Source organism: Neovison vison, chromosome 2 (assembly GCF_020171115.1).
Source record: "Neovison vison isolate M4711 chromosome 2, ASM_NN_V1, whole genome shotgun sequence".
In the NCBI taxonomy this organism is placed as follows: domain Eukaryota; kingdom Metazoa; phylum Chordata; class Mammalia; order Carnivora; family Mustelidae; genus Neogale; species Neogale vison.
In genome coordinates, this window is record NC_058092.1 from 206769469 (window position 1) to 206792269 (window position 22801).

The 22801-nt window shown below is 45.3% G+C and overlaps 1 protein-coding gene across 4 annotated transcripts in view; it reads right to left on the reverse strand.

Annotated features, from left to right (window-relative positions):
- Positions 1–5830: 5830 nt before the first annotated feature.
- The window catches only part of MYOF (myoferlin), a 159033-nt gene continuing 142062 nt past the window's right edge, over positions 5831–22801 (reverse strand). For all 4 annotated transcript variants that reach the window (XM_044240117.1, XM_044240116.1, XM_044240119.1 and 1 more), the window contains 11 exons: positions 21891–22061; positions 21199–21347; positions 19001–19140; positions 17901–17989; positions 17717–17812; positions 13981–14122; positions 11468–11567; positions 10172–10362; positions 8266–8375; positions 7742–7889; positions 5831–6393 (listed from right to left, as the gene is read on the reverse strand). In XM_044240117.1, the coding sequence (XP_044096052.1) occupies positions 6355–6393; positions 7742–7889; positions 8266–8375; positions 10172–10362; positions 11468–11567; positions 13981–14122; positions 17717–17812; positions 17901–17989; positions 19001–19140; positions 21199–21347; positions 21891–22061 (1375 nt within the window). In that variant the 3' untranslated portion in view covers positions 5831–6354. The remainder of the gene's footprint in view (positions 6394–7741; positions 7890–8265; positions 8376–10171; positions 10363–11467; positions 11568–13980; positions 14123–17716; positions 17813–17900; positions 17990–19000; positions 19141–21198; positions 21348–21890; positions 22062–22801) is intronic.

The following is a 22801-nucleotide window of genomic DNA, read 5'->3' on the forward strand; positions in this document are numbered from 1 at the left end:
TGCAGTTGGAATTTGGGGGGAAATCAGCAGCATTTGGGATAGCGGTGATTCGCATCCTTTTTCAGGCTACACTTTTCAAAAGCAGAACACGGATGAAACCCTTGGGCCTATGTCTGTTTGGCTGTTTTTGTCCTGTGGCAATGAGGGCGATGATTAAGATACTGACTCAAATACATTGCATGCTCGCTTTGTCCCAGCACCATTCTGGATATTTTAAGTAATGTTATGTCCATAATCATTCCGCGAGGATTATCGTCCCAGTTTTACAGGTGAGGAAACCAAGCCCAGGGCAGTAGAACCACAAACTATGCTGGGACAGACAGGCTTATTGAATTCAGCATTTACTTTCACAGAGGAGGGAAAAGAGGCTGAAGACAGGATACCCCAAGTCACAGTGTTATATTGTGATCGACCCGGCTGAGCTCACAGGCTTCCAGACGTCTGGAAACCCCTGGCCCCACACTCTCGCCGCCTCGAAGACAGAATTCCATCCATTCATTTTGTTTATCCTCTTGACCCAAGCGAAACCCCTTCTGAGAGGCTGCCGTGCGGCATTGGGATCCAGCTGGATATTCCTGGTCCTCTTCCTGATAATTATCGGGGCAGGACTTAGCTAAAATATGACGGGGAGAGGATTATGGGTTTGGCTCTAGGATTTTGTAAAAACACATGGAAGTAGTGCATTAATATTAGTCAGGGGCTGAATGGGCCTTTTTAAGAAGTTGAGATAAACTTTGGCAAAATCAGGTTGCCCTGAGAAATATTCAATTTACTGTGCTCAAAAAATTATAATTTTTCTTTCTGTTAAGTTTATTTAGATAGTAAAAATCTGGAGTCTGTATCCCCTACGAAGTTGCACCCCTGAAGTTTTGAGTCTGACCATACACATGGCAGGCCTGTGTTTTTCATTACATTCCCTTACTCGTTAGGTCTCGCAGTTAGTCCGTGTTACACGTTTCTCTTGTGTTTTTCTTGAACTTCATGAACTCTGGCATTTCATTTCAGGGATGTATATCCAAGGGAAAAGCAGCCTTCCTTTGATCTTCCTTGGGACACCATTATGTTTAACCTAAGAAAGATTAGGGAGTTGCCATTCAACCCTGAACAAACACAAACCTCGGCTACAAAGATGGCGGGTGCTTAATCTATTTACAACATCGACTCCATTATGAACTAATTCCACAGCAAGCAGACTCTGAAAAGCATTCTTTGGAATGGAATTCCCATCTGCTTTGGGAGGCTACGTGCATATGGTCCAGAGTACTGAACATATTGGCCTCACAAAGAAATGTATTTAGCATGAAATATTTAAACTGTAGAGGGTTTTTAAACTTTGAAATCATTGTCACTGTTGGTTCCCCACATGGCTGTCAAGTTGTACTTTCTCTGAACTGAACAGCAGTTTCTGGAAAGCACCCTTGCCTTCTACTTGTATTTGTAATAACATCTGCTCAACAGTGGTGAAACAAGTCCGTTCCAGTCTTTGGACAAACAATCCCCTGAGCCGGGGTGAACTCAGAGGGGCAAAGAGCTACCACTTGGCCAGCAGCTGGAAAACCAGACTGCTCGGCTCCCTTCCGCTCCTTTTCCAAAATAGGCTTCAGAACTCAGCCCACCTTTTAAATAGCTCTTTAGCAATGTGCAAGTCTAATTGTGACATATACATATTATATATAATATATATTTTATATATAAATGTATTATATATATTTATACAGATAAATATATATAATTCCCACCCCCTAGTCCTGAAATGAGAAAGGAAGAACAAAACAAAATCAAATGTTAGCCTGTCAGGATTTTCAGTTCCCTGTCATCCCCAAGACATTGATGGAGATTTATTTTCCTAATGAAGGCTCCAACGGTAATGGTGGCACTTGCTAGAATCAGTTAGGACTAAGTGGTATTTAATTCACAGCGAAGCGACAATCTGACTGGACTGTGATTAGTTCCAGCTTTTAGCTATCATTTATAGGTCACCAGGCGGCTAACAACCTCAAATGAGGGACCATTATCTTTTGACAAGATGAAGCATTTTTCTGGGGGGATGGGTGGAGGGGGAGGGGTGCTACACAGAAAGCCAGCTTAATACTCTCTCTGGGAATTATTTCGTTCCTAATAGAGCTCCATAGACAGTTACTCAAAGGAACCATGCTCGCGCATTCCAGTTAGGTCTGTTGAAGGCAAGGGAGGAAAAAAGACTTTCCTTATAGCCGTCGGTTGATCTACTCAGTAGAGGTGAGGGTCTTCTTACTGCCCTCTGCTTTATTGCACTTCACGGGCATGCGTTCTTTACAAATTGAAGGTTTGTGGCAACCCTGCGTCGAGCAAGTCTGTTGGTACCATTTTTCCAGCTTCATTTGCTCTCTTTGTGTCATTACATTTTGGTCATTTAAAACTTTTTCATTTATATTATTCTATTTCTTACGGTAATCTACAATCAGGGTTCTTTGATGTTACTATTATAACTGGTTGGAGGTGCCATGATTTGCATCCATATGAGACAGCAAACTTAATAAATGCGTGTGTTCTGACTGCTCCACCGACTGGCTGTTCCCCCATCTCTGTCCCTCTCCTCAGGGCTCCCTATTTTTTGAGACACAATATTGAAATCAGGCCAGTTAATAGCCCTATAGTGGCCTCCGAGTGGAAGGAAGAGTCGCACATCTCTCACTTTAAATCAACAGCTAGAAATGATCAAGCATAGTGCGGAAGACATGTCGAAAGCTGAGAGAGGCCGAAAGGCTAGGCCTCTTGAGCCAGTCAGTCGTGTTGTAAATGCAAAGGAAAAATTCCTGAAGGAAACTCAAAGTGCTGTTCCAGTGAACACGTGATGAGAAAGCAGAACAGCCTTATTGCTGATACAGAGAAAGTTCTAGGAGTTTGGATAGAAGCTCCAACAATTTCCTTAAGCTAAAGCCTAATCCAGAGCAAGGCCCTAACTTTCTTTAGTTCTGTGAAGTCTGGGAGAGGTGAGGAAGCTATAGAACAAAAGTGTGAAGCCAGCAGAGGCTGTGTCATGAGTTTAAGAAGCCATCTCCATAGTAAGATTAGCCAAGATAGTGAATATAGCTGCATTCAACAATGGATTTTTCCATGTAGAGGAAACAGTCTTATGTCAGAAGAAGATGCCATCTAGGACTTGCATAGCTAGAGTGAAGTTAGTGCCTGGCTCCCCAACTTCCAAGGACAGGTTCCCTCTCTTGTTAGACTAATGCTGCTGGTGACTTGTAGTTGAAGCCCATTTACTCTACCCAAAATCCTAGAGCTCTTAATTATGCTAGATCGGTATTCACCAAGCCCTCAGTATCTCCGAGGTATGCCTGTATTCCTTGGGGGAGGGACTATGGGAGAGTGTATTGGTGGGGTTCCCTGGAAGGAAGGCTAACATTCAGCCTGTACGGACTGGTGTGGCAGTTCTAGGTTGGTAATAGCCATTCTCCACTGTGATGGGGTAAAGCCTCTGATTGGCTCGTGTCAGGGCCGTACTGATAGTTAAATATTCAAAAAAATAAAAGAGCAAAGCTCTTTTGGGGAGCCTATTTTTTTTCCCCCTCTAAGAAAATTCCGTTTTAAGTGGAATTGTCTCCCTTACATCATTAAAGTCTCCACTAAATTAGCTGAAAGCTGTTGACCGTTTGTTAATTATAAGCAAGATGATGTAATGTTCTAAGAAAGTAGTGGTTTGAGGGTAGGTCCGGTGTGACTCCAGAGGGTTAGGAGTTGAGCTTGTCAATAACTGAGGCCATGATGACACCTGTCAACCCTGTAACAGGAAGGGCCTGGAGTCCCCAAACTGGAGCCATTGGAAAGCACTAGAAGAAAACAGGTGTCGCTGCCACCAGCTGCACATACCAGCTTTGACACTTGCTGCCTGAAATGGTAGGAATGAACCTGTTTTCCTCCCTCCTGATTTTGAGACCCCCACTTTCTTTCTCGGACTTGAGGAGTTGGAAGGCAGTCTTCTAGCTTGCTTTTCTCCTATTTAGTGAGTCTTAGAAGGAAAATAGTCTGCTTTTATCTGCTTTTTGGAACCAGAACTTCAGATGTACCAATCTGATGTAATACTGGCAGCTTCCCTGAGTTGAGTACCAGCCAGGCCTCAGATACAATAAAGGAGCTTTCCATACATGATTCCATTCAGCCCTCACCTTAATCCAGTGAGGAGGGCATTATTGTTCCCAGGATGCGGACGAGTCTGAGGCATGACCAGGGATACAGATCCAGTCCTGCTCTGGGGCACCCTGGGGTGATCTCAGGTGTTACCTCTGTCCTAAAGGAGCTTACAGTCTGTTGTGAAAATAAGCCACACCTAGATCGTTCCAAGGTGAAACTAACTATACCATATTCCTCAATCTCTCAGTTTATTTGTTATGAACCCCCAATGTTGATTTATTTTTATAAATTATTTCAATATGCATAAATACAAATCTTGCATAAGTTCCTTACACTGCTAATATTTTGGTGCATTTCTTTATAGACACCCATGTATTTGGGGCTTATTCTATATAGATTTGTATTATGATTTTTGGGGTTGTGTCTCACATATTAGCATTTTCTAATGTCAGTAACAAAATTTTAAAAACGAATGTACTTTCATCCTTGCACCAATATAGGGATTTTACCATATACTTAACCATTCCCCTCTAGTTGGACATTTAGGTTGTCTCTGGTTTGTACCAGTAAGAAGCATACTATCACATCCACTTTTGTACATGAACCTCTGGCTGCCTTTCTGGTCATTTCCTTGGAATTAATACTTAGGAGAGAAATTACTGGGTCAAAGGGCATAAACCTTTTTTTAAGGCTTTCAGTATATCTCTCCAGGAAGGCTGTATTAATATGTTTGCATCTGGTATTGAAGGATCACATTGGAACCTAAGGGGTATCAGGAGAAAGTGGCATCTGAACCAGAACTTCAAGGGTAGGCAGGGCTGCTACCAGAGCAGGTAGGTGGAGGCATCTCGGGTGGGTGATAACATGCCCAGAATCAGGGAGGAGAGTACAAGGTGCCTGGGGGAAATGGCGAGCATTCTGATTTAGTTATGCTGTGGCTCTCAAGCATTTTATGTATCGAGCCCACTTAGAATGTTAAAATTTGGGGGAGAACATAAAAATGTTCAAAATAGGAAACGACTCGGCAATAATGCAAAGACAATCACCACTGTGGTATGTTATCTAAATGCCCAGAAGCATCACCATTATGGTATGATTTCTTGCTCCCCCTGGTTCTGTGTTTAGAATAGAAGGTTTGTTGATCTCACCATGGTCTCATGTAGTATCAGGACGATGTTCTGGAAGGCACGCTGATGGTTTGCTGTTGGCATGAAGCCATACTGGTTGCTACTGTCATTCTTTGCTTGACCATTCAGCTCCATGCCCCTCTTGACAGTCTTCCCACTGGTGGCACAGTATGGTGGCGAAGAGAAGAAGGAAAGAATCCAGACTGCCTGGATTCAAATTCCAGCTCTACCGTTTATTGGTCATGTGGCCTTATGCAGATTACTTCACCTTTGTGCCTTCATTTCTTCAACTGTAAAATGGGGTTGATGTTACCTCCCTTCATAGGACTATCTTGAGGATTAAATGAGTTTGATATACATAAAGCATTTGAAACAATGCTGTACATAGAATAAGTACTTTTAATAAGCATTAGCTTTTGTTATTTATTGTATTTCTTCAGTTTGGCCCACTGGCTAAGATTTGGCAGCACACATATGAAAGCTTTATGGCCCTAGTGGTATGTTGCGGCATTCCATCTCGGAGACCCAGAGGACAGGGAACTGCCTCCTTCCCAGCTCAGCGCACAGCTACAATGAATGGCTATGTGTCAATGGTGAGATGTTTTTATTTGGGTTCATCACAGAGATTGACTAGAGTCTCATGACATTCATCCATATAAAATATCATAAAAATAGTTGCAGGCATAAATAAGAATGACTGTTCTGTTTTATAACGCACAGTCCTTTTTGTTGATTACAAATAAGAAGTATATGAAGTTAAGATGCAGAAATTGTCTAATTTGATTTCAGCAATTTCTAAAAATTGAATTATAAAATTACGGACCCATAAAAAAGATGCTTTTTAAATGGAACCAGCCACCTTGAAAAATATCCTGAAAAATGTGGTTAAAACTTAATACTTCAAAGATAGAGAACAAAATAAAAATGTTGCTTGTTGGCCTAACTTTTGAGGACCTGGACCCTCCAGGAATCCCGGTCTTGGTGAAGTGACCTGACAAGCCTCTTGTTGGGATCCGTGTCAGATGCAAACAAAATTGCTCTTGATTTTGGTCCATAAATGGAGACAGGATTCCCTCATTGCTGGATGACTTGAAAAGAAGCTTTGCTTTTGCTATGCATTTGGCCTCACAATCTTCATTGACAAATAATTCTAAAAAGAAAACAGAAAGAATGTTAAAAAAAATATTTAAGTTAGGGATTCTCAGCCTAGGCACTACTGACATCTAGAATCACATGACTTTTTGTCATCGGGGACTGGCCTGTGCACTGTGGCATGTGCAGCGTTCTTGGCCTCTACCAGCCCCCCATCAGCTGCAGCCCCCAAAGCGCCAACCCAAATGTCTCCAGACATTGCCACCCATCCTTCTGAGTGCAAAACTGCCCCCAGTTGAGAACCACTGGTTTAAATCAAAAGAATCTAAATCAGTAAGAAGAGATTACTGTTTTTTAAATGGTCAAGACCGATCAGACTACTGGCAAGTAGAAACCAGTGTGCGTGGGCATCAACAAAGTATGATACTGGGGGCAAAGAGAACTTATATCTCTGCAGTTGTGGTTGTGACTCTGTTACCCTAACAAAAACAGCTGTTCTATTACCAATACGAGTCGAAGGAAGTCTTTAAATGCCTGAGTGTCCCTTCTCCACTTGGCAAAATGGGCTTTACTTCCTTGGTAAAAACCATCCTCAGCCATAGGATCCTATGCTCACCTGTTCCTATCTCTATAAAAGCTTAGCTTTCATAGTAATTTACTTATTCATATGTCTGTTGTCCCTAGGCCATGAACTGCTCGTGGGCAAGAAATCATGACTTGGTCACCTCAACATCTCAATTCCTAGCATGTAGTAGATGCTCAATAAATCCCGACTGAAAGAATGAAGGTATGAGCTCTGGACCCACCACCAGCAAACTTCCCATCTAGACTCGCATTCATGACTGAGGTGACTGAGGAAAATTTAAGAGGGAGAGTATGTGATGCAGGCCGTAAAGAACAAAGTTTTGATAGACACAACATGGGCAAGGGAACAGCATTAGCAAAGGCATCCTGGCAGGTAAGGGCAATCCCTGTGGGGATCTGGGGGACTAGCTAGTTTGGGTGATGTTCAGGGTTAATGTAGACCTATACCGAGCCCAGATCTGGGGATCTGTGGATGCTAGGGTAAGGAGTTAGCTTGCAGGATGGTTTGGGACAAGAAAGTGTGAAGGTAGGGAGATCAGTCAGAAATGCTGGCTATTATCCTGACCCACATTGCTAAAAGTCTGAGGGATTTCTTCTAGAATTCCTGAAACCAGTTTTTTTTTTCCCCAAACGAGGAAGTTCTGCCTGTAATCTGTGACACCCTAAGAACATCATTTCCATCACAACACACATCACTTAATTTCCCACAGGCTGAAGGGCTGCAACGCCGCAACTGCTAAGTAGGTCAGTCTACCGAACAGCCAGCAAGGCATGAACCAAGCTGGACAGCCGACTGTAGTTCACGAGGCCGAGGGCCTTACCGGTAGGGAGTACAGGAGCACGGCCACGAAGAGCAGCAGGATGAGCAGGATCAGCAGGCCGATGATGACCCACTTAAAGCGGCGCCACACGATGAACTTCATGGTCTTACACGGGTTGGTGAACCAGAGGAAGGAGGTTTCTGGTCGGCTGCATTGCAAAGAAATGGTTTTACCCACCCAACTTGGTATTCTACTTCAGAACCTAACACAGTTTGAAGAACACTTAATAACATTGATAAAGTCAAGCAAAGACATTATTCCCCTTAGCTGGCTGAGAAAGATTTTTTTAACATTTTATGGCCCCCTAAGATGCTGAAGATACTCTGGACTTTGGTTTGTGGGAAAGGGGAGAAGTTAAAATGAAGCTAGATCACCAAGCTCTCCACGCCCGGCCCCCCACCCCCATGAAGTGCAAAATTAAGACAACACCGAATCCATGCCATTAAGCGTATTGGAAGGGGGGAGCTTTCAGACTGCAGGTGTTTGGGGATCAGACATCATTGAGAACAAAGAGGGCCTCTCACTTTGGTGGGTCTAGCTTGGGGTTCATGTTGGGTTCATCACGTCCCTTCCCGGCTGGCCTCTCGTCCGCCTCCTTCTCATTGAGGATTTCCAACGTCATCTCCACTTTCCCCTTCAGTAAAGCAGAACAGGTTAAACACATGACATCACGTTTCACAAATATTTTCATTTCAACCCAAGGAGTATTCCCTGAGCAATGATTTTTATTCTTGTAAAACAATCCTTAGATTGCCCTAAATTTCCCTCAAGAGATTTCATCGCATTTCCTCTTCCACGTGTTTCTGAAGCGACCCCGTGTGGGAAACTGAGAGGACAAATTGCTTTCCCTCCCTCTGCTCCCTACTTTTCATTCTCTGTACCCCGTCCTCTAACTTTCTCATATCCATCTCTTTGCCTTCTCACGCACTGTCCTTTGTAACTTTATTTGGAAAAGATTAACCTAAATCCTGCTAATGACAACATGCAGCTCCATACTTCCTGCTTAACCATGCTCGCCCCACTGGATGGAGCGGGGAGGGCACTCCATGGGTGCTCGATGTACTGAGCTGAATGTATGAATGAACGAATGAATGCTGCCTCTCTGTGTCCATACAGGTTCCTAAGTGACACACTGGACACCGTTTAAGGCTTCTACATGGATAATCCCATGTGACGCTCACAGCAACCCTATAAACCAGGTACTGTGATGACCCTCATGTGTACTCGAGAATGCTGAGGCCCAAAGAGGTCTAAAAGTTGCCCACTTTTATGGCCAGACTTGTCACAGGCCTTCTGGACCCTGGAATGCCCACTAGGTCACCAACAGTCTGAGGACCCCACCCCTGACAGCTGCCTCGGTGGTGGAGCCAGAGGACTTCCTCTGCTGACGAGTCGGACAAAGTGAGGGGTCTGACAGTGGCAAGTTGCTACATCCCTTCCAGTCTGTTTTGGGGGTTGGTTTTTTATTTTACCTAGTTCCGTAGTAGTTTTATTTTTTAAGTAAAAAATTTATATGTTAAGTATGCTTTAGTTAAAATATTTTTTAATGTTCTACCCCCAGCCTGTTTCTTGAATCTACAAAGTGGAGATAATGTCTCCTTTCTGGAATTGTCAGTACAACTAAATGAGATTATGTATAACTACTTTGTAGTGGTAGATAAATGGTTTCCTGGGTCAGGAGTGGAGAGAAGAGTAGACTACAAAGGGCACAAAGAAACTTTTGGAGCAATGGGAATGTTCTGGATCTTGGTTCAGGTGGTGGTCTCAGAAGTGTATCAGTCAAAACTCATGGAATTGTGCACTTTAAGTAGATGCAATTTATTCTGTGTAAATTATACCTCAAAGTTGTTTTCAAAACCATGATTATGAATGTGAGGCACTTAGCATGTTGCCGGGCTCCTAATGAGTGCTCTAGGATGTTAGCTGTTAGCAGTAGCAACAGTACATGATGAATGAGGTCCTCTTCTCTGACCTGGCACGGCGACCCGGACTTCTGCTTCTCTATCATAGTCTACCTGGGAGTTCTCTCAACTTGCTTATAAGTTTCAGCCTTTGTGTCCAGTGGATGTCACGGCTCCCTGCTTCCTCCACCTTCTTAAATTTATAGTTTTTAACAGGAAGAGTTGGAATTTGAAGTTCCTTTTTCTGTACTGAATTGTACCAAAAGCTCAGGGTAACTCAGCCTTCCCGATGACGGAGGGTCCTCAGGAAATACCATGTAGCCGCCTGGGCTCGCAGCTTTTCCACCATTCCAATCTCTCCACCTTCCATACGAACCCACACAAATGCTCACAGCACCCACCACCTTCCCCTGGGATCCCAGTACAAACCATTCCTGTAACTTAAGGTCTCTCCAATTTAACACTTCCTTATCTGGCAGAGCCTATATGACAAAAGGAATGAATGACCCGAACTGGGAAACAGTCCTACCGCCATCACACGGGAGCCATCTTTATCTGCATAGCACGGCCACCAGCCTTTCATGGACTTCTGCTCAAATAGTGAGGCGGTTTTTGCCTTCAGGGGGTTCATGGCTTTGAGGTCTGGAATCATGTCCAAATTGCATTTCTCTGATGATTTTGCTGGAATGATGGTACGATGCAAGTCAAGTTCCAGGAAACCTAGCCAAGGAGACAGACCCAAATAAGCCTCAATGGATCAGCCATTGTTCACAAGTGAACAGAATGTTCTTGTCAGGGGAGAGGCAGACAGTGATTTCAAGCAGGTGATGGGTGAGTTAGAGAAAGGGATCCTGGTAGACATTTAAAATTCCTTCTGGATAGGATGGAAAGTGGTAGAAGAAATGTCTGTCCACTGCTCTGCGTCTCAGAGGGTGATGTGGTTTATTTCTCAAAGATACAAATATAAACAGAGCTCTTCTACAAGCTCAAAAGAATTAAATATCTATAGATTAGACATCTGCCGAAGGCAGACTTGAAATGTGCTCAGAGCAGTCTCAAGCTACCCTGAACAGAGGCACTGTGGGCGCTCTGGCTACCTGTGCTTATTTAGGAGTCATATCTTGCTGAGAGGTGAACAGTGAAGCTTTTTTACCTTCAACTGAGGAAGGCAGTAGACTGATGAGGGGTTGCGGGGGAAAGCCAGGGAACTCTAGGGAAGGCAAAGACCTGCATTTAAAGAGTGGGAGGGAAAAACAAAGCAGACCCAGGGCCTGGGAGAGGGGAATTCAGAAGAGCATTATGTTATTGTGGTGGTCTTGGGGCATGCGTACCAAGAAAGGGAAGGGCCCAAGGTGGGGGGTGTTTAATAAGTGCCTTTAACCACCGAGGAGGATGGACCCCGGTGAAAGAACAAGGGCTGGTGACATTAGGGGATTGAGAGTAGCGTGGAAGAGGAAGCCAGTTCTGATGTGCTGTGGAGGCAGCGTGGGTAGTCTGGCTGTGGAGTCAAGGCTGAGGCATTCCCTTGTGGATATAGACTTTGAGTGTTCAAGGCAAGACCGGAGCTGGTATAAGAGCCTCCTCGGGGGCCCTTGAATGCGGATGGGGCCTGCTGAAAAGAGAGACGTTCACTGTGCCGTTTTCAGAGGGCTTGAGACAGCAAGCAGGCAGGCCACACTGCCCAGAGGACATGGGGGCAGTGAGTACAGCCCAACCCCTAATTACCCATGGTACTGGTGATTTAAATCACTGACTCAGATTTTAATTGATTTCACTAATTCCAAGTAAAATTTCTTAGAGGAAAGTATCCAAATGTAAGCCCTACCCAAATAGTCATCCAGAGAAAACTTGTCATTATCCCATATCTGAATGATGAGTCTGGGTGGGACCCGGAATTCGGTTTGGTCAATACTCCAGAAATGCTCCTAAAATGACAAGAGAAAAAAAACCAAGTGACATGGATTACTGGACTTTGAAACCTTACCCTTGGGTCCCTTGAAACCCTAGCATCAGGGCACGGGGCCTTCGTTCTCTTCCACAATCCCTCTAACAACCCCTCCCCCTTCCCTCCACCCTCCGGCCCATGATATGGAGGGTAGCAAGGCTGCCCAGGAAATCTCAAGGCCACCAGCTGGGTGACAGAAAGGTTGGCCCAGGCAATTCCCAAACAGAAGGTTTCCGGCCTGCCATGTTCCTAACGGTGTGACTCCCTGCTGCCACTCCTGTGGTTTGGAGAGTTCGATCTGTGGGTCCCCCACCCCAGACCACTAGGGCCAGCTCCGACTAACCTCCCAAAGCCAAGCTGTTCTAGGCCAGCCCACCCACACTAACACCTGCTGGGGTGTCACATTTGCTCAGTGACCTTCCACACCCCCGCCATGGATGTTTGAGCACACTCCTTTCACTCATGGGGGTGAGGAGACTGGGGATCAGCTTTCACTCTTATCAGCAGATTTAAAATGTCCTGATATTTTTGGCTTTTGAAAATATTGCTGTGTTTTACATGCTCTGGTCAACCCAGACCCACCGATTCCTCATTCTGAAGTTAGGTGGAGGGAGGGCTGGGTAAGGGTCCACCAAGTTCTCACCTCTGGTCTCTGCCTCTGAACAATATTAGCCCAACAGAGTAACACCTCCACAGCCTAATTACTCCTGCATGCCTCAGGCTCCAGCAGAATGGGATTCCCCCAGTATTTCATGAATTCAAAGAAGGATGGTTGGGTTGTTTCTTGTTTTTTTCTTTTTTCTTTTTTTTTTTTAGAGGAGGGGGAGAGAGAATCCAAGCAGGCTCCATGCCCAGAGCAAGCCTGATGGGGCTCGATTTCATCACCCTGACATCATGACCTGAGCCAAAATCGAGTCAGATGTTTAACCAACTGAGCCACCCAGGTGCTTTGTTTCTTGTTCTTCAGATGACATCCCAGAAATGTTGGCTCTGAGGGACTAGGTAGCCCATTCTGGTGTTGGTTGGCCTCATTAACTGTCCCATGTGGGGTCATGCTCCCGCAGCGGCACACAGGGCACTGAGACATCCAACACTAAATGTGAGTAGGTAGGAAAGGCCGTCCCCTTCTTGCCAGTCTGCCTCACCATCTGGAAATGTGTGTGATTTGACATCAGGTTGGGCCTCTGTGTTCTAGAAAGTGCCCTTTGAAGGCATTTATCTCACTTGGCACGGAAAAGCGCTCCCTACACCAGCAGCACTGAGTAGCGCCAGCAGAGGGTAGGGTCTGGCTAGGTGGGACATAAGGCAGGTGAATTCTGATGAGGTCTAGGGAGAGGAGGTGAGCAGGCATAGCTAGAAAAGATTTACAGAATGTGGGGAGCAGGAATGGGATAGGGGATCTATAAAAGGCATCTCTCATTATTGTCTGCTGATATTCAGGCCCCCCTTTTGGGGCAAAAGCATCAGATTTTCCCTGGGGACTTTCCTCCTATGCACTCTGAGAAGAAATGATTCTGTTTCGAACTCCAGAGCTGGGCCAGTCCTAGCACTGCATCCCCAGGCCACGTTGGTTGGTTCCGGAATGGGAACGTGACCCCAAACAGAGAGAGACATAGAGGCCCAATTCCAGAACTCTGGTTGGCACCATTGGGGGTTGATTCTTCTATTTCTGCTGAGGATGCTGGGAGGGCAAGAGGTAGGCTAGGCTGCGGGCAGCCATCTTGCCTCACCAGGGAATGAGGTCCATGGGAAAGGGCAGAGAGGGGGTGGAGAAAATGAGAGCAATTCCTAAAGATGACAGTTCAATCTTGAACCTGCCAACCCTGGACTTTTTAGTAATGTGAACCAATAAATCACTTTTTTGGGGTATAAGCCAATTTCAGTCGAGTTCTGTAACTAGAGTCTTACTAATTAAGACCATGAGCGCCTTGACCCTTGATGAAAGTGCTTCTGAAGGAGGTAAAGGAGATGCTGAGGTTTAATAAAGAAGGTGAAAAGGAAATTTCACCTAAATATCTTGCCTCTATTTGGTTAATGAGTCAAACAGTGCTGCTTAGGGGAAGAAATCAGTCTCCCTCTGACATAAAAACACTCGGGTATTTGCATATATGAACACAGCATCCTCAGGTCGACCCTTTATTAGGTCCTTTACCCTGCTGCCCACCTGTTAGGCAGCGGCAGTGGTGTTTCTGATCTTTCTGAATTGCACAAAGAGCTGTCTTAGCTTTGTGACCCTAGGCAAGTATCTGCACATCTGTGGGTCTCAGATTCCCCATCTCCTCAAGGGGGAGCCGGGCTAATGACCTTGGAGGTGCTGGCAGCTCCTACTTTTCCCATATCTTTTAAGGTGGACCCATGACACCCGCTTCCCGTGGGCATAGATCAGAACTCACTTTTTTAGCAACAATACAGAGTTGTTCCGCTGGGAGGTAGTCAAATGGGAAAACAAATCTCCAGTTAAAATTCCCTTCACCATCCAAGGACCTGTAATGGACATCTGTTTTCTGTTTGTTTTCTTCATTGCCAGGAATCCAGCTGAAAAGCAGAAGCAAACAGAGTTTAGCTTCATGTGATTGACAAGTAATCTAGCCGCAAAATTGTGCAGTGATTAGGGGAATGAAGGGCAGGAGAATTAATGCACTTTTCTTGGGCAGGTTCCAGTTATGTAGGGAGCTGGGGGTGATTTATGAAGGGGGGTGCTCTGTTGCATCCAACACAGGTTGTAGCCAAATAAAATAGAATTCCTCTCAAGCCAAAGCAGGAAACCCTTTAGACTTTAGTTAGCAGGGATAAGGTGACATTTTCTGGAAAATATCAACAACTTAGCTTCTATTCTGGGAACGCTGAAGCTTGCTGGCTACGATGCTAGTCTTCCTACCTATAACTCATCAGTGGCTGTCATCACTGCTGATAGGCTTAATGAATATGAGTTAGTTAAAAAATTTAGCATTTCCTCTTCCATGTTTTACTTAAGCAAACAAAACAGGCATGATTCAAGTCATCCTACGACTTCCTTTTTTTATTATTCTTAAATTCACTATGATCACATTAATGAGACTAGCAAAGGAGATGTAAGCTGTTATTTCCATGCGCATCTCAATGAAAATTCATTTCCATAAACAATTTAACATCTTAACTTTTGACATTTGAAAAGTTTCTTGTGGCTTGTGCCTGGCAGGGAGTAGGGCTATTGAAGGAATGAATGAACGAACGTGTGGGGGAAGTTGCTAATGTCACATCTGCCTACTATTGGGAAGGGTTCTGTTTGGGAACTAGGAGACTGCTTGATTTTAGACTGGGCAGAGGGCATGAGAATCCTGCTGCAATCAACCGTAGTGGAGTTTTTAAAAAAGACTGATACCTGGACAAACACCCCCCCCCGCCCCAAAGAGATTCTCAGTAGGAGGCAGGCCTGGCTATGAACACACTCTGCCACTTACTATTCTGGGCTTCCTCTCCCACCTGCAGATGAAGTTAACGATATGTAATCCCTTCCCCTCGTCAACATGAGAGTGGAAGGCTGTGGCTTAGAAGGGCCAGAATGGAAAGGGCAAAATCCCTGGTTGTGTTACTGATCATCTGCCATACTCAGCATGCCTTGTTTTATTCTTCCCAACAACTATGTAGCTTGCTCCATTTTACAGATGTGAAAACGAGGTCCAGACAGAATAACTTCCACAGGGGCATATAGCCATTAATGGACAGAATTAAGTATTAAGAATTGAGGGAAATTGGAAGTGGAGGTGAACCATGAGAGACTACGGACTGTGAAAAACAATCTGAGGGTTTTGAAGGGGTGGGGGGTGGGAGGTTGGGGGAACCAGGTGGTGGGTATTGGAGAGGGCATGGATTGCATGGAGCAATGGGTGTGGTGCAAAAACAATGAATACTGTTACACTGAAAAAAAAATATATATATATATATATAAATATAAAAGAATTCTGAAGCCCTGGTTGGTCTGACTCCAAAGTCCAGGGCTAGTCTTCTGCCTCAAAGGACCATAGAGAGTACCAGAAAGTCACATGCTAACATTAGATCCTATTGTTAATAGTGGTATTAATAACAATTAACTACAATAGTTGTCCTTGCTAGTTAATTAACTAATTAGCTAGCTTAGTTGAAAGATTAAGCTCTTCACTTTTAACCTTTTAAATTAACTCGAGGAAGAGAGTTTACACTCTTTGGGTAGGACCTTGGTGACTTCACCTCCTTGACATGATCCCCAAAGTGCCACCATCCTCCTTCCCCAGACCGCTCACCCCATGAAGCTCCTCCCTCTTTTTCTCTCCTGAATCTTTTTTACTTAATTCTAAATATCAATCTTTTCACATTATTTTAAGACGAGTTAGCTTTCTGTATTTGCGTATGCACATGTACGACTTTGTATACCTCCCACACGTGAAGTGTCCTAGCTGCCCGTTACCCTGTGGCAGACAGTAAGCACCGTGCGTATTAGGGTTAGGAATACACCATGTGTATCAGCATGTGGTGGTGTTAGGGATACTACTGATGCATGATTCATCTTCACATACAGCATTTAGATTTTAATTCCAAACAGGACATGGTACTTTAGGTTGTGCTTTTATTCTTTGATTCGAGTTTTCTCTCAGTCCAGTATTCCTTGAGTTTCTCTGATTTGAAAAAAAAAAAAATAATGCTTATGACAGTCAAATAAATTTGCATATATATAATTAGCTAGGATTAGTTTTCCTTGGGGAATGGTAATAAGATCCTGAAATGAGAAAGAATAATGAAGAACTTGATGAAACATTCCCTGTTTACAGTGAACCCAAATGATAGTAATTATGTCTTCAACAAAGTTTTGATTGAAGGCCACTTGGGATCAAAAGTGAAACTTTGTTATGACTTTATGAATATATTAAATTTCAACAAATCTTATCTTTTACATATCAAAGAACCAAAGTTGGTCTCTGGATTAGTAATCCTACTAGCTAACACACGCACAGTGGGATAGTTCATGTGCGGCGTTAGTGTGACTGGCCATAGGCTGCCCAGATGACACATTATTCGGAGTACGTCTGTGAGGGTGCTTCTAGATGAAATCAGAATCTGAACTGGTGGACTGCGTGGAGTAGACTGCCCTCCCCAGTGTGGGTGGCCCTCATCCAATCTGCTGAAGGCCTGACTAGAACAAAAGGCAGAGGAAGGAGGAGTCAGCCTCTATGACACCTCTCACTTTCCTAAGCCTCCAGGTTCCAGGGGGCAGAACCAGGGACTTCTCAGCCTCCAGAATCATGTGCACCAAATCCTTAAAATACACACTTTCTCTCTTGCTCTCTCGTTCTCCCTCTACACACACACACACACACACACACACACTACTCATTGTCTCCCTAGAGAACCCTGATACACATAGTGTTTACTGTCTGCCAGGCACTGCCCCAAATGCTTTGAGTTACTTAATATTCTGAATATCCCAGAGCAGCAGGTACTATCTGCAGATGGGAAACTGCGAGCTCACTGGCCCACCTGGTAGGGAAAGTTACCAGGATTTCAACCCAGGTAGTGTGGCTCCAGAGACCGGCATTTTCATCGCTATGCCATTCTGTACACAACCTCTTTGGTGGGGACAGAATGTGAAACTAACACCAACATGGATTACGGTAATCGATGATACAAGGAAGAGGATGATGAACGGCTCTGATGCTTCACATGTGGGATGCAGGCATTCCATAAATGGTGGAATCAAAGTTGGTTATTTATTATTATTTTTTTTAATATGCTCTAGTTTCCTCTTTTCCATGGACATTAGCTGCTGGTAGCAAAATATACAGAAACTGAAATATTAAAAAGCCTTCCTTGTGTTTCTAGGGCTACTCAAGGTATCATAAAGGAATAAAATGAACTGCATGACTAAAAAGAAAAAACAAGGCTGATAATAAACTGAACTCACTTTACAAGAGATGTAGAAATATGTATCAGTGCTAATAGTCATTTGATACGTCTGCTTATAAACAAGATTCATACAGATTTCTCTGTATGTCGCTGGAGCTCCCTAAGCAGATTAAAGAAACAGCTTCCTCTGACCAAGGATCCTAGAGAGGACACCTTGAATAATGCTGCTGCCCATTCCTTTTCCGTCAAAGCCAAGTGAGCATCTAACCTTACCCTTTGACATAGATGTCACTCATTTCCTCTCCTGTGATGCTCTTCTCGTCCAAGAGAACGTCCTTGGTATTCCAGATGATCACACGCAGGTAGTATCTGCAAAGAGCATGTTTTGAAGGTGCTTTTTTCTCTGGTCTTCCACCACGGCCCCAGTCCAATGTAGCTGGCTCTCAAGACTACTTACTTTTTGGCTTTCCTGGGGGTGATGTTGAAAGGAGGGCCTGGTGGTCCCAAACTCTTAGGGAAAACATCTACCCACATCTGAAGTTTCCCCTGAATCGTTAAAAAATGAAAAAAGAAATTAAGTTGTATTATGAGTAGCAGAGACTATAACTTTCTTTCAGATTTTCTAGGTGAAACTGTTTCTTCAGGCCTGCCTATGTGCTATCTATATGGAAAGTGACAAAGGAGAGCAGAGGAGCAAACCGAGATAAATAATCTGTCTTCACTGTCCTTTAGGCCACCCACTTCCCACTCTCACCAGGAGTCTCTGACGGCTGCATGTGCCCACCTCTATCATTGTCTGAATGTCCCATTGCTAACACAACCCCCAACACACGCACATGCACCCTCTTATAATGACTTGGAACTTGGATCCTTCACTCAGAACTCTATCACATTGCCTACTTATTATCAGTCCTGATTTTGTGACAACGAAGGGTTTCTCCACTCACCTCCAAATAGGAAATCAAAATAATGTAAAATGGTATTTAATTTATAAAAAAAAGACTTACAACATGGCACTTTCAAAGGAAAGACCCAAACAATGGCAAGACCCTCCCTCATCACTATCCACGTGGCCCCTGTGATGAGCCGCCTGGCGCACTGTGGCCCAGCTTCCTCCCTGGCTCTGAGGTCTCAGTACCATCTCACCCAAGTGGGGCCTAGCACAGTGCTTCCCCACGCCGTGGACAGTTGGGCCAAGGTATTTGGAAGTAGATGGGGCTACATAAAAACCTTAGAAACGCTCTATCACATTCTGATACATAGAAAGGTGACCACAGGAAGAGCACAGACGAACAGAATGAGAGAGAGAAACAGACAAGAGAGGGGAGAGATCCTGGTCCAAGGTTGTTCTGAGCCATAGTCACTCTCCTGCCTGGATTTAGTGAATTACTTGGAAATTCTTAAAATAATGCCCCTTTGGAATAAAGCTAAACTGAGTTGCTTTTCTATTTCTTGTCTATCTAAAAGTGTCTGAAAGAGAAGAGGCACATGTGGGTCAGCTCCTGCCACAGTGTTTGCGATGTGGATGATGGGTTTTCACAGGGAGAATGCTCTTACCTGGGAGATGTTGGGCTGGAACGTGCTGTGCAAAGTCCTGGTTTCCACATGCTCAGGGACCAGTCCCTGAGTCCTGAGGATATGAAGGGCAAGACGCTCATCAGGGGCCCCGAGGTGCTGGTGCAGGATTTTGTTGGCTTCTGGAATGGAAAATGGCATTGACAGGGATGGGCATCTGCAAACCGTTCAACCAGATTGCCTGGAGGGGCATGCAACCCTTCATCCCAGAAGGGCGAACTGGGCAAGCAGGGCTAGTGTGCGAACTTGGATCTGTGAAGGACTCATGGATAGAAACAGCTCTTGACTATGGGCCCTGCCCCAACCAGGCTCACAGTTGACTTGGGAGCTGCCAATAGCAAAGGGGCCAGAACACACCAGAATGTGTCCATGAAAGCAGCCTCTGTTTACTTTTCTGGCAGAGGCAGCCAGATTCTGTTTCACAGCCAGAGTCTGTTTCCCAGCCTCCCTTGCAGTTAGGTGTGGACACACGATCTAGTCGGGCTCAAAAGTAACACAGAAGTGACATATGTATTACTTCCAGACCTGGCACATAAAACCCTCTCATGAAAGATATTCTAGGTGCTGTTCCCTTTTGGATGCAGAAGGAACAGCAACTTCAGGTGCCTGAGTTGAAGAGCAGAGCCGCAAGACGGAAGGGCCTGGGTCTGTGATGAACTGCTGCCTGTTGGAATACCGAGTGAATTTCAGAGAAATAAACTACTGTTTTAAGCCACTGACATGTGACATGTGAAAGTTTAGTTGTTATAGAGGCTAGCATTACTGTGGCATTTTACAATCAGCCCTTGAATTCTCGGACACTTCTCCCATGGAGAGGTGGAGTCCCTGTCCTCTTCCTGTGAATCTGGAGACCTATCTGAGCACTCAAGTGTGGAGGAAGAATGCCGTGTGACTTCTCAGGCAAGGCCCGCAAGTCCGCGTAGCTTCTGCTGGTCCTTGAAGGGAAGCCACCTGCCACATATGGAGCATGAGTATCTGGAGACTGCCCTTCTGGAAGGGCCTGAGGGGATATTCTGATTGTTAGCCCCAGCCAAGAGCCAGCAGCAGCTGCCGGCCGTGCATACAGGCCATCCTCAACACCCAGCTTTGTCAAGTCTCGGGATGACTGCAGCCTCCCCTGCCCCCAACGTCTGATAGCAGTGAACCACACGGCCCGCCCAGGTGAGACGTGCCCAGTGAGCCCTTCCTCAGTTCCTGACCTGCAAAACTAAGCAAAATGAAATGGGTGTTTTTCAGCCGCTAAGTTTTGGGGTGATTTGTTAGGTAACAAGATTAACTGGAATGGGCCTTGTGACTGAGACAGTTTTGGGGGAGTTATCTGGGGGCACTCTTAACGATGAGGCCACATGGCTTGCCAGTTAATTCCCAGTCCCTTTTGCAAGTTCTCATGTTGACACCACATCAACATCTCCTAAGCAGCTCATCTTCCCTGGTACTAAGTCCTCCTCAAATGGAAGGGAAGGACAAAACATAGTTTCTTGCCGTGTCGACAATAAAGAGCTGAAGATCGGGAAAGCAACAGTACTCCCAGGGGTCTGTACTCAGCCCTCCCTGGAGATCCTCCAAGGACGCCCTCCAAGGCAAGCTCCGGGAAGCCCCCCTCCCTACGCAACACTGAGTAACCCCGCAGCTCTTACGCTGTTAAGCTTATTTCAAGCTTTGTCGTAGTGCAGCTAGCTGGCCATGTGTCAGGACAGATTGTATTATAAATTACTGCTGGAGAAAGAGCAAGACCCCAAGCTCAGACATGGGCCAGACGTGAACTCAGAAGATTCTTCAAACCCTCCCCCCCATATCCTTGGGCCTTCTCAGAGAAGGGCTGGAAGAACGATGGACTAAGCCTGGGAGAGAAAGGGTCTCACTACCACATGAGCACTTTGAAGCTAAATTATGAACTAATTATGCATTACATAAAGTAGTTAATTACTAGAACTTTGTGTTCAAAGCTCCAATGGCTATGACCTAAAAAAGGTCAAGTGAAACATAAGACAGACAAGAAAATGTGTGTACTTTGACACTTGACAAGACAGCAGAGCTGGGCTATAATGGGGCTTTTGTTAGATACTCATGTGTGCAGAGTCTCCTGTGGTATATCTAGGGCACGGCTCTGCCCCTCCCCCCACCCCAAAGAGATGGGCTATTACACTTTGTAACCAGCTGGTCTGTGGTTATGTACTTACCAAATTCATCCAAACTGTAGTCCCGCCCTCCATATCTGATTCTGCTTCCATCTTCGGAAAGGATGGGTGGTGGGAAGCCTTTGTATCTGGCTACATTCTGAAGCAACTGTGTTGGTTTCAACTGATCCCGCCAGGTGTTTACGCCAGAACTGTAAAGAACATTCCACACCCAGAGTTACTGCGGGGCACACAGGTCCTTCTTGGCTTCATACGCACATACTCCCAGTACTCACAGGCGTGCCCACGTAACGAGGGAGCAGGGAGTGTGCTCTACCCTCTGGCTCTTGTCTAGAAATCTATTTCTGGCCCCAAGTCCACAGTTACTCTGGCCTCAGCCAATGGATCCTTTCCCAGCTCCCCGCAATTTCCTCCTCCATAAAAATGAGGGGCCTGCTTACAGTAATCACAACAGACAAGCTCATAAACATAAACTTCAAGCTGTAGCTCATTAGACGCTGTGCGAAGATGCCAAACAGCACTTGGGGGCAAGACGGCCATCACAAAACTGATCAGGGGTCGGGGGGAGGGCACGGCAATGCTATGGCCCTGTTCTCCCGCAGATAATCCCTTTAGTAAAAACACTCAGAGGAGCAGTGGCTCAGTGAAGACAGACACTGTGTAGAGAACCAAGGCTTCCCCACGTACTGATGTCGATGGAGCAAACGGTCTACATTTGTGCCCAGGCAACTTACACACAGTACTGCTCAGGTATGCCGCAGTGGGACCCAAAACGGGAGAGGAATCGGTTTTCCAGATCAATGATGGTTTCTCCCACCTTTTCATCACGGGTAAAGGTGTCATAATCATAGACAGAGATTTTCAGATCTTTTTCTTGAGGTAAGTAGCAGCACAGTTCGTACATTCTAAATAAACACATGCAAAGTTAAAACCTCCACGATTCTATGCAGGCCTCTCCAAAACTCCCCAGGGCTTTGTGCAGAGAATCCCCAGGTGGCGGCAGCTGCTGGAGAACTGTGGTGACTGGGACCGCCAGGTGGGGGCAGTGGCGGGCGGTACTGGTAAGAGCATGGCTCTAAAGACCTATGTTTGAATCCCAACCCTGCTGCTTACTAGCTGTGGGACCACAGGCCAGTTAGGTCACCTCCCTGTGTCCGGTTTTCTCGTCTGTAAAATAGTGACAGGATACCTACCCTCCCGTGTTGGTATAAGGGTCGGGGGGAGGATCGTTTAGAAAGCCTCTGGCATGACTGCATCACTGAAAGCCCAGTCGCTATGATAATATTAGTTATTCACCGTACCACTAACGTTATCATCACATGCCTATTAACTGGGGCACCCAGGCATTGCTGCCCAGCTGGGAGATCAGTGAGACACAGCACCCTGATTTACAGCGCCCTCTAGGTGCCCCTGCTATCCCTCTGCCCCAAGAGAAACCACCACCCCAAGAACATCCCTGACCCCTGCAAGAGCACTGGGGGGGGGTGTTAAGGGGTATGCACCAACAAGGTGTGAAGGGCAAAGTGCCAAGAAGGTGGTGCCTCCACCCACGCCCTCTGGTCTGCCATATGCTTTTCTGTAGATTCCATACTAAAATGAAAATGCATCTGAGATAAAGATATAGAGCCCTCCCGCTGGCAGGTAT